We start from the raw sequence: 15,377 nt of genomic DNA on the forward strand, positions 1-15,377 counted from the left end.
TATTGAGGCTTTTTTCAAGTCTCCTGCAAATTTCTTTCACTTTGGTACTGGAGCACTTTATAAAATGGTTCAGTGCTTCAGCAGGCTGGCATGTTCTTGTTATTGGTTCATCTCCTTCCTTCCCCATAGCTTTGGAAAGTTTTGTGTGTGTACATCCTGTTTTATGGGAAAGCCATATTGGAAAAATTAATTTTGGAGTTAGCCCTGAGAGGGCAAATGGCTATATGTATTATGCATTTTATTTTAGCACTCTTTTTGTTATATTTTTGCATGAATCCTTGTTCACTGTTATTTGTGATTCTGTAAGGGTCAGCTATTGTTTTATCTTTGTTTAGTCCCTTTCCAAATACATTAAAACTAATAAGTTTATTCCCACTTACAGTTGGTGCACTAACCTTGTACTGTATGTGCTAGCTGCCCAATTAATAGCTAATGCTTTCTCTGTGGCATTCCTCTGACATGGTGTCTTGAAGAATGGAGACATTTTAATCTTTGGGTCAGGATTCAGAGTTCCAACAAGAGAATGAACTCGAAAGTGGTCCCTTTTCCTTCAAATGAATAGAACCATTCAGAGAATAAAGCAGAATTCAATGACACCAATGAAAGAAACAGTGAATTCTTCATTTTAAATAGTTCAGATGTCATTTGTTTCATCAGGTTTGCATTTAGACAAGAATGGCTTTTTTATGTCTTAAAACAGAGTATAGACTACAACAGTGAATAATGCATTTAGTGCAGTCCTTATTATAAATGATAAAATTAGACTTTACTTTCTCTCTTGTGTGTTATATTTGTCTATATTAATGTGGCATCTTACATGCAATGCATTAAAAGTCACAGAACTATCTAGAACACATCCATGTTACGTTGGTATACATAATATAAGCGCAAATCTAACTGTGATTCTGTAAAGCAGAAAAGCTTAAAAATTGGTCTGTTTCCTTGCATATAAAATATTCTAACAAATGTAGGGAAGTATATTTAATTCAAACAGGAAAGGCCATTCTGTTGCTGAATTGCCAGTGAGTAAAATCAAGTTCATGTTCTGTACTGTGCATGTCTGTTGACATTTTGGAGACAATGAAACCCGTCTGAAGGGGCTACAAAATGGTGGTTGCTTAACAAAGGGGGGCCTTCTACTATAAATACATCAGGTCAAGGAAACAACACCATGCTCTGGGTGTCCCTAAACCCCTGACTGCTAGAAGCTGAGACTGGATGGTAGGGTGGATTCCTTGATAAATTTCCATGTTCTGTTCACTCCCTCTGAGGCATCTGGCACTGGCCACTGTTGGAAGACAGGAACTGGGCTAGATGGATCATTGGTAAGGCTGCGAGTCTGTCACCGAGGTCACAGATTCTGTGACCTTTTCATGATCTTTGTGACTTTTACAGTGGCCGGTGCTGACTTGGGGCTGCCTGAACCGAGCAGCCCCGGGGCCAGCAGCAGCAGTTTGGGTGTGTGGACTAGGAGTAGGGGGGTGCTTTTCTCAGGGTGGGGGGCTCTCCGTCTCCCACTGGCATGGCCCTGCAGCTCCTAGGCAGAGGGGCCAGGGGGCTTCCGTTTGCTGCCCGCAACCACATGCCCTGCCCTCACAGCTCCCATTGGCTGCAGTTCCTGGACAGTGGGAGCTGTGCAGCTTGTGCTTGTGGCAGGAGCAGCACATGAAGCCCCCTGGCCCCTTCGCTACCTAGGAGCTGCAGGGGCATGAGGTAGAGCCGGGTAGGGAGCCTGCGAGTCACACCAAATCCCCCCAGCACCAGCATGGTCCCAGACCACCTTCCCCAGCACCCGCGGCATCTCAGGACATGTCGTTGTTCTTCCCTCCCCCCCCCCTCCAATTTTTAGTTAGGGGTATATAGTAAAAGTCATGGACAGGTCACAGGCTGTGAATTTTAGTTTATTGCCCGTGACCGCTCCATGACTTTCACTAAAAATATCTGTGATTAAAACGTAGCCTTAATCACTGGTCTCACCCAATATGGCCATTCTTATGTTCTTAGAACCAAGCAGAATACATTTTAGGATATTTTGGGGCAGTCTCTTTAGAGGAGGTTGCCTAATAAAGAATGATCTCCTGTATACATTGCAAGTTATTCTAAATTACTGCTGTTGATTTACATGTGGTAATGTGATGTTAAAAACCAGAATGTGCCATATTGTTTGTCTTTGTTTTATGTCTGAAACTGTAGTAACTTTTTTCTGCAGTAGTTTACTGCTGTTACATTCACATTCAGTCAACATGCTCTAATGTATTTTTAAACAGAATTATCTTAAAATAATCACGTTGTCTATTTAAAATTTACCTGCAGTCCTCCAAGACACAGAATTGCACTTCCAGGTAAACTCAGTAACAAAGTTTGAGTCAAGATTAAGTGACTGCATTGGTCTTAATCATTAAGATTGAGGAAATAATCCCAGCAGAAAAATAGATGGCAACAAGGGACTCAAAAGACTAGTGCTCACTTCTGGTACTTTTTGTAATTTTCTGATAACCCCTCAACCAGTTTAAAGTGTATAGAAGCAATAATATTCTCCTACTTTTGAAAAAGCTCGGTGTGTAGGTATTTAAATTCTACAGGAAACATTGTTGCTAAGTATAATGAAACCTTCCTTTGGGCTTACTCCTTTTGTGGTATATAGACATCTGAAGGAAAAGCGTTTTTCATAGCTGCACTGTGTAGTATTTAACAACTCATTGTCAGTGTATGAATCTAATTCAGTATCTGATTATTAGCTCTTTGTGTAAGTTTTATGGTCTTACAGTATACTAGTTACAGTAAATACTAAAAAGAATATTTCAAAGAAATTTTAATCTTTTGTAATGTCTCTGAAAATAACAATAGTAGTCACTAATTGTCATATATTTATTGTAGGTGCTACAAAATATTTTAGAAACAGAAAATGAATATGCTAAGGAACTACAGACGATGCTTTCAAACTACTTGCGACCGTTACAAGTCAGTGAAAAGTATGTGAGTTTTTTGTTTTCTTTTAAATTAACTAAGGCTTAGATTTTGTTTTTCATATGATCAAAACTTCTGTTTTACAAGCTTTTCAGTTAAGTAGATGCGTGGCATTGAAATGTATGCCTGTAATCTCTTCGACTTTGATTGTGAGATCATTGGTGCAGGGTCTATCTTTTTGTCCTCTTTGTCCAGTGCCCAGCCCAGTAGGGACCTGATCCATGACCAGGGCTTCTAGGCGCTATGGTAATGCAAATAAATAATAATAGTAAATATAGATTTGACAACAAAAATGTGACTTTGAGGAAAGCAGAAATAGAAGTAAAATTATATGAAGGTTGGTTTTTTGAGTTTGCAGCTGCTTACTGAGCTTTATTTTTCTTGGCTCCAGATTAAACTCTGCAAATACTTCATATTTAATGGGAAACCTGGAAGAAATCAGTTCTTACCAGCAGATGCTTGTACAGTCATTAGAAGAATGCACCAAGTAAGTACAAACAGGCTGCAGAATTAAAATTGGGAAGTTCTTTCTTCTGCATATTCTGAGGGACACCGTTGTTTCTGGAAAATGAAACTTTCATTTTTCAGTGATGTCATCCCAAGGATTGGTTCATCTTCTTACAGCAATCTAGGCTTGAAATGCCTCTTTACTTTGTCACTTCACTTCTGTTACCGAGTTCTGTGGGTGCCAATACAATGGTTGCTGAATTTTGGAGGTCACTTAAATGAAATGTTTCGCATGTACATATTGTAATTCTTCATGCATTTTGACAGGTAAGATATTATATATCAATTAATAAGAGGAGAATACCAATCTCCCTTACACAAGGAAGCTCCTTTACCATGTAATAATGCCAGTTTGTGGACTTCTGACATATAGATTAGCGTGATGATTTTCATCATTTAAACTTACATGAAGATAATTATTTAGACTTTTCTATCTGATTTAAACTGTAGTAGATCACCTTCCTGTAATGTCCTTTATTTCCTGTTCTTGCTACTTAAAATAATGCTATTGTGTAACATATTGAGACCATAACGGATGCTGGTAGGTGGGCAGAGGAAACAGTCCCCCAGGACTACAGAAAATTGCAAATATTTTATATTACATTCTCCTCATAAACACATTGGCAATGCCAACTTGTATTTTCAATTTAATTTTCATCCCAGTGTACTGACTTGAGTTCCTGACTTCCTGCTGTTTCGATCCAATCCATCATAACTCCTGTAGTGTAGAAGAATGCTTGCCATGATGTCTTGATTTTTGTCAACTTACCATGTTGTTTTGGCTGGCAGACCTGCTCTATAAACTGATAGCAGCTTCTAGGCTCAAAATAGGTTTACCATTTTATTTTTTGGCAGGGACCTTAAGGTTTCATCGTTCGGGCACTTTGTGTTGCAGTGTACAATGAAAACATGTGATGTACACAAATGACCAAATGCAGACTCTCTGCCAGAAATTTTAAATAGCTTTTATGTTATAGTATTGCGAGCCTAAATAATGTGACATATTGACATGCATGAGAATGGAAATAAATTGACTATCACTTCCTCTTTTCAAGTAGGGTCATTTTTTTTCTGCCCTTTGAGTTGCTTGCAAAAGGTTCATTGTATCTCAACAACAGATATTTTCCAGTGCATTGTTAGGCGTCTTTTCAGGCATCTTTCTGTCTAACTTGTTTAATCTTGCTACTGGTGTAAATTAGATTATTACAGAACACACACGCCTTAGCCGCTTGATAAAGTTGTGGTTTGTTGTAGAATTTTTTAGCATGGAAAAATCTCTAGTGGTTTGGAACCTAATCTTTGCAGGGTAATTTGTTTTTTGTTTGCAGCGTTCTGGAAGTTTCTCTTGTGTTCTATAGAAGGTTTGTCCTCCTTAAACTTGCCTCCAGACACTTATATTACAGCATAGGCAATGTGGTGCCCCACAGACATTTCTTGTCTGGCTGCCTGGAATCAGACAAATTATTTTAGGGTTGCTTCTCTCTTCAGGTAAGTGACAGTAAAGTGCAGTATTTGAAGAGATCCTAACAAACCTACACCTCAGGACTCTTCCTAATGCTAGATTTAAATTAAGTTAAACTATTCTGTCTCTACAGATTTTGCCCAGCCTGTCATCTCATTTCGTTTTATTGAATAATATGTAAGGGAAGCGAGAATATGATTATTGGGTGGAGCTGAGAGAGATCCACAAACTATCTCTGAAATATACTTAACTTTGTGTGAGGAAGAGAGGGAGAGAGAGAGAGAGAGGAGTAAAGGGACCAGCAAGGGTGATGGTTGAAGAGGGATGGCTTTAACTGAAACCTTCTCATAGTCATGAAGAAAACCTTGAAAATATGAATTGAATTGTAAACTAATAGAGTTCTTCCTGAGTTTGTAGGCAGCCTAAAATGATCACTTGGAGCACTGTGAAATGCCTCTCTACATTTCTCTCAATGAGTTGTTAATTGTGAAACCTAAACATAACACTATAAACATCAACATCCACTTAATGCAGTGGTCCCCAAACTTTTGAGGGTTGCTTCCCCCTTTACCTGTGGAGGGAGGGGGTTCTGGACAGGGGTAGGGGGGCTGAGGCTGGGGCCGCAGCTGGGGGTGGGTCTGAGGCTGTGGTGGGGGCTGGCAGCTGGACCTGCAGCCAGGTGGGGTTTTGCCCTCGGCCCTGCCCCCAGCCTTGGCCCTGGGCCAGTAACGGAGCTGCAGCCAGCAACCGAAGCTGGGGACAGGGCCAGGAGCCGGGGACGCGGCTGGGTGCAGGACCAGAGCAGAGCTAGGGGCAGAGCAGGACCCATGGGAGCTGGCCTAGACCCTGCCACACTCTGTCAGATGTTCCTCTGTGCCCCCTGGGGGTTGCGCCCCACAGTTTGGGGACCTCTGAGTTAATGTGTTTATTCCACTATCCCAAACAGCATCCTCGAGTGCCAACAGCCTTACTCAATTGCCAAAACCTCCAGCTTTCCTCTGACATCTTGTACAGGACAATTCTAGGTACACCTCTACCCCGATATAACGTGACCCAATATAACATGAATTCGGATTTAACGCGGTAAAGCAGTGCTCCAGGGAGGAGGGGGGACTGCGCACTCCAGTGGATCAAAGTAAGTGCGATATAACACGGTTTCACCTATAATGCAGTAAGATTTTTTGGCTCCCTGGGACAGCGTTATATCGAGGTAGAGGCTTACCTCTCTCTGCTGATAAGAGGGAAGCAGAGATGTGCTGTGATGTTTCGAAAACTGAAAATGTGGGGACAGCATAAATTAATAACAATAGGTCTGCAGTACTGGTTATATTTATTGTTATAGTGAATTCTATAAAAAACTAAATTTTAAAAAATGTGTCTGAAGCTACCATGTTTCTAAGATCTTCACTAGAGTATTGCTGTATCCCAGGGTCCTTGCAGCAGAATTTAGGTCCAGCCTTCTGCAAAATATAGGATTTAGTGTTATATAATACTAATATTACTTTCTATGTTGGCTGCTAGTCTAGTCTTAGATATAGCTCATGGTCCTGGGTGTCCAGACACATGAAAAGATTGTGACTGATCGAGTGAATATCGCACTTCTAGTCACTATATTTTCAAAAACTCAGGCAATAATGTTCCATTTGAAACCTAAGAATATCATTGAGGCTAGTCCTTATATCTATATATCTATATCTATATGTGTATATCTATATATGTATATGTGTGTATATATATATATGTATGTATGTATATGTGTGTGTGTGTGTGTGTGTGTATATATATATATATAAATAAAAATGAATAACAGTAATCTACAGATACATTCATATGTCAGCTTGTATAGTAAATGTGCAACAATGCAGGTTGTGTATTACAGACCTTATAATTCCATATGCAGAGTAAATACATGTTTTTTGTCCTCTTATAACTCACTGTCACACTACTTTAATTAAAAATTTATCTGAAAATAGACTAGCTGTTGGTCTGAGACTTAATCTAATTTTTAAGTGTCATCTTGAAACTTCATAGAGCTAAAAAAAACCAAAACCAAAAACCTTAACACTGTCATTTATAATGGATATTTTGTCAGACCCTTAACAGTAACTTTACTAGCAAAGAAAAATTGTCATTTCTAAAGTCATTTGTGTGTATGTTATATACATACATCTGTTGAGTATTTTTAATTCCTGTAATTGCTTTTTAATTACAATAGCAAAAATATGAGAATACTGATGGAATGTCAACTTCAGAATAAATTATGTAAAATAACTATCATCTTTATTGGATTTGAACATGTTAATTGCTAATAGCTTCATGCGATATGGTGACAGATATTAACCGTTGTTCTTCAGACAGCTAAAGGAGATAAAAATGACATGCTCATTACAATAGTTAATGCATTCATTGCTTCTGCAAAATAATAGAAAAATATTAATGACTGATGCATGAGCTAGAAAAGTGAAAGGAAATGGGTTACCAACTGCCTCATATAGTGTGTTGTGTGTTAATTAGCTCATGTCGGTGGGGAATGAATAGTCTAATATTACAGTGCTTCTAAAAACGTACAGTAGAGAATAATTTAATGGTCTTTTGGTAAAAGTACAGAATGTGTAAGGGGAAGGTACAGGTAATTTGATGTCGCTGTGTGGAAAAATTATCAAAAATGTGTCAGTTAAACAGAAAACAATATTAAGAGAGACAGAGAAATCCTTTTTCAGCAGCAATTCAGGGGATGAGGGGTGGCCTGTTGCCTAAAAACATTGTTAGTGGCATGTCAGTTTCCTGGTGAAGACCAAGCCTATGTGGCTTTGAAATAATGTGAAAAAAATTATGCTGTAGTTCTGATTATTTTTGTTGCTTCACTATATGTCCTTATACTTGGATAGGAATGTTGATTTTACTCATATTAACGGTATGACCCTCTTATTAAGAAAGTCATCTTCAGTCAGAACTATGTTAACGCGAACAAGGAACCGTCTAGTTTGCTCCTGCAGTGTCCACTTGGGGGAGTTGTGGGGCAGTTAGACAATCCCGAAGGCTACTACTTTTGAACATATTCCCCTCATAATATTCCAAAAGTTGTTATCTATTTGCATCCTTCCTCCCACCCCACCAAGTTTATATATAATTGTTTTTATATTATTTTCTGTTTAACTACCAAACCTTAAATGGAATGTTTTTACATTATCACAAATTCACATAGGATGCTAACAGGGTGACATATGCTTGTACTCCCACGAGGATGCAGAACTCTGCTATTGAGTCATCTTGGTATTAGGTGCTTTGAGATTTTTGCTGAGCACTCTGAGGTTAGATCAGATGCATAGGAGCTGCATAGGAGTGCTTTGGGACTGGTATACTCACAGAAAAAAAATAATTGATGCTCGGCACTCACCAGCCACCCGCTGATCAGCTGTTTGGTGGCCCCCACCAATCAGCTGTTTGGTGGCGGGTGTGAGGCGCTGGGGAGAGGGGCAGGAAGAGGCAGAGCTGGAGTGGGCCCTTAGGGGAAGGGGTGAAGTGGGGGTGGGTCCTTGGGGTGGAAGGGGGCTGGGGCACCCACCCAGAAAAATCGAAGTTGGTGCTTGTGATCAGATGTGTTCAATTAACTCTAGATTAGAAGTATTAGAGGAAACGTGGGTCCAGACAGAAAAAGTGCTGCAAGGAAATCCACAAGAACAGCTGTTGTTTCTTTAAACGGTTGAGGGATGCACCCCTTTCCCCCAAAAGCTAGCTGAGGAGGGCAGATAGGCATCTCAGTTATTCTCCGAAGTCGTCGTGACTGTTTGGTGTACTATCTGTACCACTTTTGAACTGTGCATGACTTTATGAAATTGCATCATGAACTTACTGTCATGGAAAGCCTGTAAGGATGTGGATGAGCCATGAATTAGCAAGGTTGTGTCCTGCTTCTGCCTGGCCAGAGACAATAGTGAGGGACCAGCCCACAAGGATGGGCTGTTCAGAATAAAACAGGTTGAGACAGTGGATTTGTTCTAGCTGGGAAAAAATGCTTCCTCCTCTTGTCTGAAGAGAAGGGGATTTGGAAGCAGTGGAAAGTTACCAGGAGGCAGAATGAAAGAAGCAGAAGTGTATTAAGGGACTCATAGGACGGAACTAGGGGAGAGAGCCATTTTGTACCAGATTAAGGTGAGGGAGGCAAAGCAGGGGCAGTGTATGTAGGCAAAGGGGTAGAGGACACTGGCTGTCTGCCTGGACCTGGATGGTTGCACAAGGGAAGGGTGAAGCAGGAAGTGAGGGATGTTTTATGATTTCAGATGTTGATTTTACTGTATGCTTTGTACTGTCTTGTGCTTTACATGAGTTAGGATACAAAGGGCATAAACTGGGCAAAGTGTGTGTGCTCTGTGCCTCACCAACTGCTGGGTACACCTGAGAGAGTTCAGCTGTAAACCCGAAGCTTGCCACCTTTGGGGTGCAGTTCTGGGAGAGGGGTGTGTTTTTAAATACCTGGAAGTCTGAAGCACAGGTGCCGACTTTCTGATTTTCCGAGGGTGTTCCAACCCCACTCTGTCCCCGGCCCTATCCCCACTCAACCCCTTCCCCTAAAGCCCCACCCTGCCTCTTCCTGCCCTGCCCCCTCCCTGAGTGTACTCCACCACAGAAGAATGGTGCTTCCCCATACGGGAGGGGGCAAGCTAAAGGGAAAGTCACATGATCGGTCATTCATCCCAGTCCCACCCCCAGCAACCCCCACACACCCAGCCCGGGGCCACCACGCTCTCCCCGCCGCACGTTACCGGTAGGGGAGCGCTCTGTCCTTCTGCTGTGCCTTCTCCCCCAGCATTTTCCGCCGCCCTCCATGGTGGGAGGGAGTCCGAGCGGGGAACTGCCTGTTTAAGGCAGTGGTTGGGCTCTGTCCAGGATCTTGGAGATCCAGAGTGGCAGAGGCTTGGATTCCCATCACAGCAGTCTTGGTAGGCGCTGGTGCTGGAACTGGTGCTGGGGTTGCTGCTGCACCCCCTGGCTTGAAGTAGTAATAACACACCAAATACATGGGTTCCATCATCAGCACCCACACGGCAAACTGTATTCCTGCTAATGGGTGGTCAGGAATGGAGGCTCACTAGGATCTGTGACAGTCAGAAGTTTTTGTTTTTCTGTTTAAATAGGTTCAGTCTCAGGTGGTTATGGCTGTTGGAAAAAAAACTTAAAAATGTGAACTGAGTGCAGCTTATGCAGCTGCATCTTCCGGAGCTTGCAGAATGCCTGAAATAACAGCTCCATTCATTTAGGGGGTGTTTGCTCACATGCCAGTCATAAGACTTTTAATGTCTACGTTGCTTTGATAAGAAGTGAAGTAGTTAACATATACTATACAGATCTACACATTTCAATCTGAGTAACTGCTTTTTTAGGACTGGATTTTTAACTCCCCACAGTGGCCCTGAAATTGGACGCAGTTGGTTTTATTTTCATAAAGGAGGGTTCAATTTTCAAAAATTTGAGAAACACTGGTTAAGCTGTAGTACGTTTGTAGTGTTTAGTTATCATTAAAGCCATACTCTGAGAAGTGCGTGGTGTGCGTGTCTATGTGTATGTAAATTTAAATGTTCGGGGGTTTGTGGTATATTTTATCTTCCATAGCAGGATTGGGATGTTACTTCTAACACCAGGAAGGTGACCCACTGCTGATCACTGTTTTCAGAAACAGGCTTCTTACCTGCTGCTGAAAGTGTTTTAACTGCTTCTGTTGATAGGACAAAATTGTTTTTAGCACCATTACAGAAAACATTTTTGAGGTTTGGTGAAAATGATGTTCTCTCTATGCTAGCTGTTAAACTATTGTCAGTACTGGGCCAAATGTTAATAATGGGTCGTTTTCCTAATGCTTACCAGAGAGCCTGTGTTGCTTTGGGGTAATAGGAAATTCTGAATTTTAACATTGTGTTCCATTTCACTGATATTTTTAAAAAGCTGCAGAATATATAGCCAGAGGAAAAGGCTTGCAGACTATTCATTTCACTCTGATTAAAGAGCCATACAGTAACTGTATTGTGTTTTAGTTTAAATTTTTCCCCATCGTGCTGTAAACTTACACAGCATGTTAGATTGGAGCAAAGAACATGTCTTAAGAGTTTACAGGCTGAGCGAGACAAGGTGTACAATTCAGGGGAAGACACTTTTCTCAGTAACTGTTCAGGGAAATGGAAGAATATTGATGAGGAGACTGCTGGAAGAAGTGAACTTAAGTGTCAAGAGCAAGCACATCTTGTAATGATGAAAAATTTTACCCCATCTACAGTATCAGTAAAGTTTTTAGCACCAGTTCAGGTGAAACCAATTTATTTTGACAACCACTTCCAACAAGTCAGTTTTCTAGTTGAGACAAAATTTAATTTTCCAACTGTTTTTTTAAATTGAAAGTATATCATTTTCTCCCAGAATAACAACACATGCCTGTCAATAAAATGTATTTTTTAGGAAGGATGTAAATTGTTATATTATTATTATTATTGCAAGCAGGCCTGCTGGCAGTTAGTGAAGGAAAAAAGAAATTGAACTGCTGAATTTGGCCTCTTCCGCCCTAATTCCCATCAGTCTATTTCCTCAAATTGAAATGACTTTACAGTTGAAAGGGAGTTAGTATAATTATTCTGTTGCTCATTAATATTTTCCAGGGATCAAACTAATGAATATTTATATTGTGAAGTGAAATATTCAAAGTAAGGAAGTGACAAAGATAAGATTACCCACACAGCCTTAACTGTGCCCCCTTTGTGTGTATGCATTATTAGAAGTCAGGGCCTGATTCTTCACTGGGTTACGCCAAATATACACGGTTAACTTCAAGGCATGTACACTCCAGCCCCTTGCTAATAGAAATTTGAGAGAGAATTATGCAAAAAAAGTTATTAAAAGTGTATTATGCCTGTATGTGATATACCTGTTATATCTCTCTGACATATCTAAACAGATCTTGACCAAGACATTGTGAAAAGCAATTTTCTTCCTAAAGGGCTGACTCCCTGACAAATTTCAACTTTGTTACCCATGCTGAGGCTAAAGCAATTAAAAAAAAAAAAATTTTTTAAAAATGGCTAAATTGTTTTTGTTGAAACTTTTCAGCAAAATTCACCCTCACACAGAAACCAAACATGGGAAATTCCAGCCTAAAAAATAAACGATTGAAAAGGTTTATGAGCAACTGACAAAGGCCTTAACTACAATAGAAAGTTTTAGGGCCGCCCAGACGATTCAGGGGGCCTGGGGCAAAGCAATTTCGGGGGCCCCTTCCATAAAAAAAAGTTGCAATACTATAGAATACTATATTCTCGTGGGGGGCCCTGCAGGGCCTGGGGCCTGGGACAAATTGCCCCACTTGCCCCCCCCCGGGCGGACCTGGAAATTTGTACCACTTTACAACTTGTTGTTAAAGCAGTACAACCCCCCTAGTGTAAACGCAGTTATGTCTGTGTAAAGGTGCTTTATACTAGTATAACTATTCCACTGAGTGTAAGGTACCTTTTATGCTGATATAGCTACATCCATACTAGGGCTTGTCCAAATATAACAATACTGGCAAAACATTGATCAGCATTATCATACCAGTACAACTTTGATGTGAAGATCCCACCAAAGACTACCTTTAGTGATAAGTAAGGCTGCGAGTCTTTCATGTGAGGTCACAGATTCCAGCATGGATAGCAGCAGTGGCAGGGTTCCTGGCCACCCCCAGCCCAGAGCAGTAGCAGTGGTGGAAGGGCCCTGGGCCATTCCCCCACCCCAGCAGCTGGGGGGCCTGGAGTGCCTCTCCCCTCCCCCCCCCAGATCAGCAGCATCCCCAGAAGCACGTGCGCACACACACACAACATAACACACTCCAGCACCTAAGATTTAATTAGGGGTATTTTTAGTAAAAGTCATGGACAGGTCACCAGCCTGGGACTTTTTGGTTATTGCCTGTGACCTGTCCATGACTTTTACTAAAAATACCCATGACCAAATTGTAGCCTTAATTTTAAGTGTCACTATACATTCTGCCTTCAGTATAGTGACATAGCATTGCATAGCAGGATATGGAGATTACAGGGTAGAAGCACTGGGAGAGGAAGATATTTGTAGTTACTGATTCTAGGATAGACTGATGGTTGTAGAGTAATTTTAAATGAAGTGGGTTGAGGTCACATTTCTCAAAGTGTAACATGTTCTTGCTGCTTAAGTCTTTGGTTTTGTCTTGATAGTGTTACTATAATTTAATCTTCCTTTATGTTGCTTACTTTAGGTTGCCTGAAGCTCAGCAGAGGGTCGGAGGATGCTTTCTAAATTTAATGCCACAAATGAAAAACTTATACCTTGCATACTGTGCCAACCACCCGTCAGCAGTAAATGTTCTCACAGAACACAGGTATGTTTATTTTATATTTAATTAAAACTCCTACAGAAAAAGTGATTAAAAATAAGTAGAATGTATTTTTTTAAAAAAGCTGATAGGTGCACTTACTTTAAATATCCTACAGCCTCTTTTGTTGAGTACACAGAGCATTGTCGCCTGTTTTAACCAAACCAAAGCTATTCTGCGCAGCCAGGACCATTGTATCACTCATCAGAAAACTATTATTTGAGAAGATTTTTATAACATAAAGAATGCACATAAACCGTGAACGTGTAAAGGAAACCATAGTACATATTATCTTAGTTTTGAGAATATCTGTGTGAAAATGTTGATTTTGAAAGTTCTGGCATGACTGATTTTGGTTTCTGTAACTTTCTTCTGTCTGCCATCTGTATCTTAACCTTTGAAGGGTTGTGTTGGAGAACTAACCTTCCAGCCTCTGAAAGACCGAGTGCAGGACTAGAGTCTAATCTCAGATGCATAAGCATAAATCACCACATGCCTTGAAAAAATTGCTACCTTTCCACACACACGTGCAATGCTAATTTTTCAATACAGTAAGAGGTGGTGTGCATTTCCGCATATTGGAATTAGAACTTGGATCTTACATTTTGAGAGCAATACATTTACATGGAGAAAGCATTCAGAAAATGTTAACGTAATAGTCAGTTCTGAAAACATTTATATTTATTTTCAACTTCACTCTAATGAGCAGCTCCAGTGAAGTCAGTGTGATGATTTATGTGACTATAGGTGATATGTGCATAGGTGTTGCGGGATCAGGGCCTTAATTTTGCACAGTTTACAAAATGAGCACCTCTTGTTTGTCAGAAATAAGTGTTTGAGGTAACATGACTACCTTTAGCTGCTGAGGTTTTTTTGGCTATGTTTAGGGCCCCATTCATGTACAGCACAGTTGCAGGCACCGTGTCTTACAGAGGGAGAAAGTTTGGAGCTAGACTGTTGCTTTTAAGCCACAGCCAGCACTTGAGTAAAGGTAGGGGAGCTGTCCTGCAACTGGATCTCCTCCTAAGGATTCCTGAGAAGCAAATGCTGTGGCAGTTGTTCTAATAATTTTTCAAGGGTCTGAGTGTGTGTTCGCCTTGGAACTCTGAGAAGCTTTGGTGGTTGCTTTGGGCATGAGTCAGAGTACTATAGACACCCTACTCTGCCCTCCTCCATGAAGTTAGAAGCCATAGGGGAGCTGGCAGGGAGCACAGCCTATACTTCCCCCCAGAATTTTTGCCCTAGGCAATGAGCCAGGGAAAAGGCTCTTTACACCCTCTCCATCTTTCCTGTGCAAAGCCAGGCATGACTGAGGCCTTCATTTTCAACAATATTAGTTTTTCAGTAATACGTTCTATGGTCTAATCATGCCTCTTCTTCATTCACAATCATGTAAAATATAAACCTTTTGAATCATTTGATACAGGTGATCTGTCCCCAACTTCCTCATTACCTAAGGTTTTCTAACTTTTTGTGTGTGTGAAAGAACAAATTGAAATGCTTGCTACATGTTACAGTGAAAGCAACAGTGACAGAGTACTCTGTGTGGGGGGTGAGGAGGAAGGAGAACGAAACAAAATGTATAAAATGCTGTAATTTTTTTTTCTAGCTGGTGATTAGTTTCAGCTGGCATTCTCTGTATAATGTGAAGTATTCAGACATACGCGTCCAGGATTTTTAATAATCTTGTTCAGCCTAAGGACTTTCTCACATTTTCTGCTAAGTAGTTCGTGCCTCTGCCATCTTCCCACATTCCAGGTTGGGATTCCATGTAAATAGGATGTGGTAATTGATAGCAAAGTGAACAGATACATTTCTTAAGATTTGGCTATGCATAGCGGAAAGATTTATCCTGTGCTTCTGGAAGATATCACCCAGGTAAAAGATACTGCAGTCACTTTCTGGTCTGTAAAATCAACTTTGTGAATCCCTATAGGAGTCATAAATATCATAGAACAATTAAATAATACACTGCAGACATAGAGTTAGTTTCAAAGTAATCTTGCAAAGGGAAGCAAGTCCTGATGAATGAGCTCTTGTTTAGCATGTCATATTATCTGTTTGTTTGAATTAGAT

At 40.6% G+C, this 15,377-nt stretch overlaps 1 protein-coding gene across 6 annotated transcripts in view; it reads left to right on the top strand.

Annotated features, from left to right (window-relative positions):
• The window catches only part of ARHGEF7 (Rho guanine nucleotide exchange factor 7), a 220,589-nt gene that overhangs the window by 123,800 nt on the left and 81,412 nt on the right, over positions 1-15,377 (top strand). For all 6 annotated transcript variants that reach the window (XM_030568714.1, XM_030568751.1, XM_030568722.1 and 3 more), the window contains exons 7-9: positions 2,878-2,972; positions 3,359-3,454; positions 13,185-13,307. In XM_030568714.1, the coding sequence (XP_030424574.1) occupies positions 2,878-2,972; positions 3,359-3,454; positions 13,185-13,307 (314 nt within the window). The remainder of the gene's footprint in view (positions 1-2,877; positions 2,973-3,358; positions 3,455-13,184; positions 13,308-15,377) is intronic.

Source organism: Gopherus evgoodei, chromosome 1 (genome assembly GCF_007399415.2).
Source record: "Gopherus evgoodei ecotype Sinaloan lineage chromosome 1, rGopEvg1_v1.p, whole genome shotgun sequence".
In the NCBI taxonomy this organism is placed as follows: domain Eukaryota; kingdom Metazoa; phylum Chordata; order Testudines; family Testudinidae; genus Gopherus; species Gopherus evgoodei.